This window comes from Lygodium microphyllum, chromosome 7 (assembly GCF_053477565.2).
Source record: "Lygodium microphyllum isolate KBCC chromosome 7, Lygodium_microphyllum_v1.1.10, whole genome shotgun sequence".
NCBI lineage: Eukaryota > Viridiplantae > Streptophyta > Polypodiopsida > Schizaeales > Lygodiaceae > Lygodium > Lygodium microphyllum.
The window spans coordinates 27429035-27439482 of record NC_141141.1 but is presented as its reverse complement, the minus strand read 5'-3'; the positions used below and the strand labels follow the sequence as shown (position 1 = coordinate 27439482).

General features: G+C 42.0%; 1 protein-coding gene across 1 annotated transcript; it reads right to left on the bottom strand.

Annotated features, from left to right (window-relative positions):
- Nucleotides 1-929: 929 nt before the first annotated feature.
- Nucleotides 930-6208, bottom strand: LOC148033295 (pentatricopeptide repeat-containing protein At5g27110-like). Its single transcript, XM_087681202.1, has one exon. It carries the CDS (start codon nucleotides 5578-5580, stop codon nucleotides 2614-2616), a length of 2967 nt encoding a protein of 988 aa, XP_087537328.1. The 5' UTR covers nucleotides 5581-6208; the 3' UTR covers nucleotides 930-2613.
- Between the last annotated feature and the right edge of the window lie 4240 nt (nucleotides 6209-10448).

Sequence of the window (10448 nt, the reverse complement as noted above, 5' to 3'; positions counted from 1 at the left end):
CAAAAACTAATTTTAACATTTATCGTTGGTCTCCTAAACAAATAGGCCAACTCCAAATGGATAATCCTAATTGAGGAATGGTTAGCAAATATGAAAAATGAAGAGGGAAGCTCTAAGTTCCTTGGTGGATGTACTTTCACAATAAGTTTTTGACATTTTCCATGTGTGAAAGGGCTCTATTTCCTTGTTTTAGCCCTACAGTGTTCAACATCATGAGTTTCTCCTTAGGAGGCACCACACACCTAGCTAGGCCCCGAGCTGGCCACCCCCTGCCCCAACTGCACTTAGCTAGGTGTGTGGTCCCCTCCCTCGCAAAAGCTTCTAATGTTCTTGTATTTCACGATGTGGGAATTTGTCTAAAACTTCTTGTGTTTGCTCCAGGTAAAAAAATCCGTATTGGGAAGTCACAAGTGGCACAAGCAATAGTGCTTATGTAGCAAGGAGTGATGGAAAGTGTACATGCGAAAGTCACCCCAGATAGGCGAGGGGTTCCTTGCTAGAGAAAGTCCTACGGACCTTCAAACATGCCTATGAACCCCAACCAACCCCCAAGTCCCCCCACAAGGATGTTGGGTTGGTGAAGAAACTGGCATGAGATGGAAAGACCTTTGAGAGTAGCAAAGGTAGACCAGGGAAATCATTGAATTTCTCTCCTTTCTATGCCTTGTGCAAAAAAAAGGGGAGAAGAACGTCTGCATCTCTTTTGGCAACGCAAAGAAGTTGAAGCAATGTGGAGACTTGCCCAAGGATGGGTGGAAAGAGCAGGGGTTGAGGATAACATCAACCAAAAGCTTGTCCTTTTTGGGACCAACAAAAGCCTAAATTCTTAAAGCTATCAAATATTCTTACAGCTGTCCAATATGGAAAATGAGGAACGACAGGCCATTCGGTAGAAGCAAGTAGCCATTTCTGCTTAGAGAAGCAAGTTGGCTTAGCCTTCTCCACTGTTATCACCTACCGAATAACTCATAGAAATCTAGATATTTTTTCGTGATAGAGTAACTACATGAGCAACCAATGGAAACCACAGCTAACAAAATTCTCAACAATATGCTTCAAGATGAAAGTTTGGCTCACCTATACATCTCCAAGAGATAGCTCAAACAATCGTGAAAGAAAGCCAGAGAACTATTGCTGCCCTGGTGGTTCTATTGGAGCTCTGTCTGCAAAAGCAATTGTCTCACTCTACCCTGTACAAAGACCATGTATGAAACAATTGTCTAAGTCATATTCCATACCCTAATCATTAAGTTAGTGCAGGGAGTTCAGACACTTCTGAAAGCATTCATTCCACGTCTGTTATTTAATTATTGGAGAACAACCTGGCAAGTGAAAAATGACCAACATATGTAATTTTGCATAAAGCCACCCAGCCTAATGAGTACTTTCTAGTCTCTTTACTCGAAAAGGAATCAAACAAGCTCAAAACAACTAAATGACCAATGGTATGTGAGTCCCCCCACCTAGCTTCCATCCCATGTAAAGATTCCAAAAGAATACAGACTGCCGATGCTTTCAAAAACTCGTGCACCTGCTACACCAAGTGCATTCCTAAAGTCCTAAATGTGCTAACCACCTGAACATTTATCATCTTGTTGTCCAAGATTCATGTTTCATTGAGTTACCATTGCATATTTTGTTGCACAATGCTCTATTCATAAACGATCAAACATGTCCAAAAAACAAACCACCACCACCCAAAAAAAGAAAAAAAGCAATGCTCACAGCTACCTTGTTAAATGAATGTGATTTAGGATTTGAGCCTTGAATGTCAGTTTGTTTTCATCCTATATTTTTGCACCAATTTTGAAATGGTCAATGGACTGAGTGAAGGGAGTTTGCCTGGCGCTGCAGTAGAAACTTCAGAGGAAGGAGGAGTAGAGGCTTCCTTTCCATCTAAAATTAGTCCTTGCCACTGCCTTTTTTCCCCCATACCTGGGAACTCAAGCAAGGGAATAAAATTTTGGAAGGGAGGGCTGGTGTGCTGCTGAGGCAAGATTGAGATGGAAAGAGAATTAGAGAGAGCTGTAGATCAGCTATGGCAGGCTGTGAGTAATAAAGTCTCCAGAACCATCGAAGGCAGCAGCTGCAAGTTGCAACTACTATTTCTATAAGGTCATCCCACATGTTTGTTTAAAAGGCTTGCCTCTGTTTAAATTTGCTCTTTCGAGAGGTGAGAATTTTACTTGCATGGTGAGAATTGGTAAGAAAGTTACAGAGTTTGAAGGCGAGGCACAAAGTAAAATTAGGCCCAGGGAGATGAGCAGGTTGGTGGCTGGGCGTCTTGCTGTTCTTTCAATATCCCAAGCATGCAGAAGACAATCCTGATGTTGAAATCTGGGAATGCCAGAAGCACCCTCCCTCAAAATATCATCAATGGTTTGCCATCCTGATCAGCTGCAACTTGCCAAGCCAAAATCCCAGTAGATTCACCTTAGGCTACACTGATTTATGTTAAGATTCTCTTAGCACCAAAAGATAATATTTGCCTAAACAGTCTCCTGGTCATGCTTCACATGAACAAAAACCACACCTCGTAACAGGTACAGCATCTGTTTTGAGCAGCTTGGCTACAATATACAAATGTACTCTTCCTTGTTTCAAGTCCAGCCCTCACTGTGATTGACCCATGCACCTTTCTCCACTCTTAACCTCGGACTGAGCAGTGCCTAGAGGACTGTGATTCTCCACATCATACACATAGCTCTGCATTCTGGCATCAGCAAATATGTTGGCCATGTCAATATAAGCAGCAGCCTCCCTGGACTGTAGATTTATCGCATGACCAAATGCATGCTTTGCCAGCTCTACATTTCCATATGTGGAACAAGCACACAATACACATATCCAAGCAAACCAGTTAGCCTGCATTGGCATTTGCAACATCATCCGGTTCAACTTATTGAATTCCCCTGCACGGCCAAGGAGGTCCACCATAGCAACATAGTGCTTCACAGTAGGAATAATGCCATACACCCCAGTCATGGACTCAAATAGCTGAATTCCCTTGTCAACAAGGCCAGCACGACTACAAGCAGAAAAAACTGAGAGAAATGCCAATCCATCTGGAGCAATACCTGCCAGGCACATTTCTTCAAACATCAGCAAACTAGCTAAAGTTTTTCCTCCTCCTGCATACCCAGATATGCATGCAGTCCATGATGCAACATCATGCTGAGGCAATCTATCAAAAACAGCCCGACCATCCAACATGTGTGCACAAGCACAATACGTTTGAATCAAACTTCTTGCCAACATAGGATTGGCATCATATCCCAATGCAATTATTGCAAAATGCAGCTGCTTACAAGTTTCAATATTGCTTGTCATGCTGCAGGCTGAAAGCACGCGTAAAAATGTGTCCTCATTGAAAGTTGCACCCTCATCTTGCATTTGTCTATACAATTGTAAAGCCTCTCTGCCTTGGCCATTCTGTATATGTGCAAAGAGAATAGCATTCCACGAGCTAACCTTGTGCTCAGATAATTGCATAAAAATAGTCTCTGCCTCCACAATGCTTCCACACTCACCATACATGGATACCACAGCATCAACAACATCGATGCATGAAATAAAGCCATTCTGATTCGCATCAGCATGAATGGCCCGACCAATTTGCACTAGATGTTTTGGAGTCAAATCTACATGCACAATAAAATCTGGAACTTCAGCTGCAAGGGATGCACATGCTTTGAGGATGATAACAATTGTTTCTGGATCAGGACTGACACCTTCTTCTTGCATTTTCCAGTATAATAGTAATGCCTTTTCTCCATGTACCTGTTCAACATAAGCTGATATCAGGGCAGTCCAAGTCACAACATCGGGGTGTGCTGTCATTCCATAAAATGCATTCTCTGCTTCCACAATACTTCCATACTTACCATACATGCTAATAAGGGTACTGCAAACGAAAACGTCTGAAACAAACCCCTTCTTCCGAGCATCCGCGTGTAATGCCTGTACTATTTCAAAAGAGACCATTTGTGTTCCCTGCTCATCCTTTGCTATGGTTGCTCCTTCCATTACAAGAGTATCACATGCTTGAAGAGCCATTACCAATGTGTGCTGGTTTGGACCAACACCTTCCTCTTGCATTTGTCTGTACAGCTGTAAAGCTTTTTCTCCTTGGCCCTGCTCCACATATATTGAAAGCATTGCAGTCCAAGATACAACATTGTGCTCAGCATGTTCACAAAACACGATCTCCGCATCCATAATATTTCCAAACTTCCCATACATACTTATGAGAGTATTTGAAACAAATTCATGTGAAGCAAATTCCTTTGTTTCAGCATCATCATGTAGTGCCCGTGCTATCTGGAACAGGGCAGCTTCCTCAACTACAGCACCCTCCCTGGCTAGAAAGGTGGCACAAGCTTGAAGAACAATCGCAAAAGTCTGCTGATCTGGACTGAAACCTTCCTCTTGCATTTTACTATATAGCTGCAATGCCTTCCCTCCCTCACCCTGATCTCCATATACTGAAAGCATTGCAGTCCAAGCCACAACATTTTTCCCTACCAACCTATTAAACACATCCTCTGCTTCCAAAATGCATCCACACTTTCCATAAGTACATGTAAGGGTGCTGCAAAGAGAGACATCTGAACTAAAGCCCCTCTTTTGAGCAGAAGCATGCAATGCCCTTACAACTTCCGCTAGTCTGGTTTGAGTTAGTTCCCTTCCCTTAACCAATCGTTCCTTGTTTCCTGCAAGAATACCACAAGCTTGAAAGGTGATCACATATGTTACCTGGTCAGAATGGACACCTTCCTCTATCATTTGTCTGTACAACCATAAAGCCCTCTCTCCACAGCCTTGCTCTACATAAGCTGAGAGCATTCCAGTCCATGATATAGTTGTGTGCTCAGGCAATTCTTTAAATATGTTTTCTGCCTCTACAATGCATCCATATTTGCTGTACATACTGATGATGGCGCTACCAACGACAATGTCAGAAGCAAAGCCTTTCCTTTGTGCATCCAGGAGCAGCATATGAGCCGTATGGAGGTCAGGGATAAGAGTATAAGCTTTAAAAAGGCTAGCAAAGGTATACTCATTTGGCTCAATGCCATCCGCTTGCATACAACGATAAACTCCTAATGCATCAATACCATGACCACAAGCAGTGTATGCTGAAATCAGGGCCGTCCAAGGAACTACTGATTTGCATGGCCAGGAAAGCAGAATATGGTGAGCCTCATTAAGGGCACCACACTTGGCCAAAGCTGCAGAAAGATGCTCGCGGATGACAGGAGAATGCTCGAGAACACCACCCCTGTAGAGAAGGGTGTGAGCTTGGATGGCCTGAGGGAGAGCCCTAGCTTTGCTGCATGCTTTGAGGATGGAGAGCCAAGCATCAATGTGTTGGACAAGGCCAGAGCAGCTGTTGTGATGGGATGGCAGATTATCTGTAATTGTATTTGCAATTTGTGATACTATACCTGCATTCGTTATTACCGAGCCTGCACCAATACCTGTACGGGCAACAAGAACATGAATTGCCTTGTCCAACAGCCCTTCATTGCACAGGAATCGAATTTCATCCCTACAGGTCAAGCTCCGGCCGCTGATCATCCATCCGATGTTGCTGCATCACGTTTAAAAATAACGACAAAGGAGGACTTTGCATACATGCATTCTAGATGGCAAGCACTGATCACCTAATTGATGGCTCCAACTTGCAGCTCCAGTTGATGCACCTGCTGTTTGGGCTCACGTATTTGTGATACGTGAGCCTATACCTGCACTTGTTATACCCGAACATGCACGGATACCTGTAAGGGTCATCGAACCTCATCCCTACAGAACTTCTGATCATCCATTCGATGTTGCTGCATCGTGTTCAAAAACGACAAAAAAAACAGGACTTCACATTCATGCATGGTGGATGGCAAGCGCTGATCGACTAGCCAATGACTCCGGCTCGCAGTTCCAGTTGATGCGACTGCTGTTTATGCCATGACGAAAGCCGGCTCCAAGAAATCACTGCAAGCGGTGCGATCGCTTGGTGAGCTCCATGCACCATAAGCAACAGTCATGGTGGCTTTGGAAACATGAACCAGTTTGCAATCACGGGGACCTGCACGATCGACACCTCCTTCGAAGCGCAAGATTTGTTGTAGTTCGCGAATCAATGATCGCACCTACAGAATGCTTTGTTTTGCCAGACCAGTTTTTGGTTGCAGCATTGCCCCCTGCTTTGCATTTGTTCAAGCCTTAAAAAGATTTTCACAACATAACTTTAGTTAGTAAATATTGAGAGAAATCTACCCAGGAGCATTTAGAGTAGGCATGAAGGCATTTGTGTGCGCAGCGCAAGGATCCAGGTTCAATTCCCAGAGATGGACTCTTCGATTTGCAGCTCTGTCTTCATAGGACACTGTGACCATAAATGGCATTGCATTTATTTTTAAAAAAGCGAGAAAGGGAGGACCCATAACCCTACATCTCCTTATTTAGTTCTAAAAAAGACAGAAAGAGAGGGCCCAGTGCCCCTCCATCTTCTTAGGTAAGGTTCAGAGGGAAGCTGATGGCTAATGGTTGGGTGATGCATATCCAAGATGAAAAAATATCCCTACTACCAACCGTAAGTTCACATGAGATATGCAAAAGAGACTTTTATATACGTTCTCCACCCGACAATCAGATTGGATGCTCTATCACCGATTAGAAGGGGCATTTTACTTGGCCCACATTCATATAAAAGCAAGTTGCACTTGGACCAAGAAGAAGAGGGGGGAAGAGCAACATGAGGGTGACCACCAGGAGTAGGAAGAAGGCAAGCAACAAGAAAGAGAAGAAGGATGAAGAACAAAGAACAGCAATTTTCTGAGAAAAGGCAAAGAGAAGAAGCACCTCAACCTCTGGAGGACCAAACCAAGGACTATAGCATCAAAAGAAGAGAATGAAGAAAAAGACTTTCACTAGAAGTGAAGCCAAGAAAGCTTAATTTCGCACTACACTAGGAGAATCAAGAAGAGAGATGGAAGTAAGAGAGGCTGCACATACCAAGGAATACAAAGACACCATTGTAGCCATATGGATGCCTTTCAAGAAAGACATCAAGAGACAAAAGAAGCTTTTAGCAAAACAAATAAACACAAATTTAGCAAGAGCTAAACAAGGGAAAGTTCCACCATGATGTCCACACCCTTTACCTGTGATGAGTTGGAATATATAATGAAGAAGATGAAACAAGGAAAATCTCCCAACCCCAACAGGCTTCTAGTGGAATGCTACAAGGTGCTCTAAGAGACACGTGTGCAAGATATCTACGACTTTGCTAATCATTTTAGAAACTTTGGGTTTCTGATAAGTACAGCAAGCACGGGCTGATCAAACTCATTCCAAAGTCGATGGACAAATTTTCAATCACACAGTGGCGGCCCTTAACTATGCAAAATGTATGTTACAAGATTATAGCGAAAGCAATAGATCTGAGAGTCAAGTTTTTATTGGCACACATAATTCATAGAGACCATCCACGGAATACACATACATGATGGTATTCTGAATTTGGCATTTTCCTTAGACCATGCAATGAAGAGTGATGGCAAATTTGTCATGATCAACATGGACATGGACAAAGCATCCGATAGAATCAAATGGGATTTTATTCTAGCAACCCTGGGGGGTGGATAGGATTCGATGCTTCCTTCTACAAGATGATTAATGGTTTGGTTTCCAATGCCTTGGCACTTGTAAGTGTAAATGGTTCGATCTCCCATAGCTTCCAATTAAGGAGATCCATGAGACAAGGATGCCCTCTGGTCCCCCCTCCCCTTTGCAGTGGTAAAACTGATCCTTTGCTCAATCTTATTGACCACAAAGTGCAACAAGGCATACTAAAAGGATTCCCACTCCTAAACAAGTATGTCTTTTTGCACATAGCTATTTGCAAATGATAACTCAAATGTGGTGGAGGCTGACTCCCACTCTTAAACAGGTATGTCTTTTGCACATAGCTATTTGCGAATGATAACTCAAATGTGGTGGAGGCTATCAAAGAAAATGTGGACTCTCTCCTCGGGGTCTATGACCTCTTTTGTTTTGTTTCACCTCGGTAATCAACATCAAGAAAACAAAACTGCTACTCATATATCTTGACAAGGAGGAGCAATGGCTGCATGCCTATAGTTTTAAGGAGATCACGCCAAGTCATATGTTTATCTACTTGGTATTTCCTATGGGGGTTGGGGATATGCAAACAAACCCAACTCACATGTAATAGCATGGGGTTTGCTTTGTGAAACCAAGGCTAATGGAGGCTTGGGGACTAAGGCTATGAGGAACAAAGCTCAACGGCTTGTCTTCAAACTAATCCCTAAGATTAATACGAATTTACCTTGGACAACTATTATGAGAGAGTGGATGAGTAAGGCCACAACTTCAAGAGAAAGATGGAGTGGCCTATCATGGATCAATGTGCTTGCTTGGAGGAATCGATTTCAAGATCAAGCAATCTGTGCTCACTAATTCCCTATTAAAGAGTTGGAAGGACACACTCAGGAACATTGACTATGTATCTACCCAGTTATAGAGAAGCAGAGAAGGAGTTTATGAAGTTTAACTTCATAAGCTTAAAAATCTTAAGAAATGTCTAATCTTCCACAATTCAATGAACTACGATGACAGCATGTACTGATCGATGTAGACTTCAACAAAAACATCATGCCGTCCTACTTGGAATTCTCAAAATTACTAAGCTTTTTTAAAAAGCTTAAAGTCATTAAGCTTTACTAAAGCCTAAACTCAATCTCTTCCATAGCGAGTGTTTGCAATGTGGTACTCCCGAACCTGCAACTATTTCCACCTGCAACTTGGCAGAGCTGATTCACAGCAAGCAAGCTGTCACACACAGTCTATGCGAAAGACTTTTTTGCTTGGAAAAAGACCCTTGGAAGAAGACCGTGTGTGAGGTTGTTTGAGATTTTTGTGGGATGTCCGATCATCACATGGATGATTTAATGGGCGAAGATGATTTGCCAAAGCCGAGTATGGAGCAAAAATAGGATCTAATCATGATGCAACTTCAAGAAGAGCGAAGAGCACGTCAAAATTTGCAAGCACAACTGGCTACACTTCAACAATCCACTGTCAATCAAGACAGAGTGCAGCTTGAAGATGTTATTCGACGTACAATTGATGCGACACTCGATGCACAAGCTCTCAGGAAAGAAGCCAAGATAAGTAAAAGAAATTTCAAATTCCGTACTTTTAATGGGCAACGTGATGGCAAAAGTATTCTTGTTTTCATCAGTCAGTTTGATAACTATTTTCATAAAGAGCAATACGCTGAAAAAGATAAACTTAAATGTGTCACTAACCATCTAGTAGATAGAGCATCATTATGGTGGACTGTTGTCTGCAAGAGTGTGGATTGTCCTTCTACTTGGAAAGCCTTTCAAAAGAAATTATTGCAGAATTTCCTTCCACCTCAATTCCATGAAAAAACTATCAAACAATGGGATCTCCTACAACAAAGAGATTATGAATCCATCCCACAATACACTGAGTGTTTCTGGAGTGCCTTACTTCAACTTTGAATGCTTGAAGATGTTCTTGAGGCGATCCACAAGTGCAAGTTTGCTTGGTCACTTCTATGCGGAAGTGAATATGTTCAAGTCAAAGACTTTGGAGGATGCGATTTCTTTAGCACATGATACGAAGGATAATATTTGTGGACAAGAAAAGTAACCACAATAATTCTTGATTAATTGTAGCTTTGGTACAAAGCAATTCAATTCTAACTTCCGAAGATTCAATCAAAATCGCTTTGCTCCTTCTTCTTTCCGTAAACCTTAGACTCAACCTCCTGCTTTACCATCAAATACTAATTCAAACCCTAATCCTTCTCTCCAGCCAAATCCCAATATACCCAAACTTCCAACCCTTACCAATAATGTCTTCAAAGCAAAACGTATGGTTTGCTACAAGTGTCATCAACCTGGACGCTTAGCAGTGAACTGTCAATCCAAGAAGCAAGTTGTTCAAATAAATCACTTTGGGAGCAACTGATGATGAGGACCATGAAGATATGCTAGACTTCACTGAAGATGATGATGATATCGGCAATGCTTCAGATACTTTACCAAGTATGCCAAATTCTCATTCATTATTAACAATGAAATGTTTTGTGCATAGTCAAGAAAAGATTGTTTTACATGATGATGGAAGCATGCATGATTTTATTTCCGCAAAGTTGGCAAAAGAATTGAATTTACCTACTATTCCAACTCATTATCGCATAAAGGTTGCATTCTTAGGCACTAGATACAATGGTACACAAGAAGTGCATGATTTAGAAATTAAAATCATCATTTGTGTTGCACGAAATTCATTGTCCTCCATATCAAGGACGTAGAGGTATTATTTCCACTTTAAGAAAATTGGTTGAAGATTTTTACTAGACACAAATTGAATCTAATGTTTCTAACTTTGTT

Coding starts and splice junctions, on each gene's coding strand:
- LOC148033295 (XM_087681202.1), bottom strand. CDS start 5,580: ATGATCAGCGGCCGGAGCTTGACCTGTAGGGATGAAATTCGATTCCTG.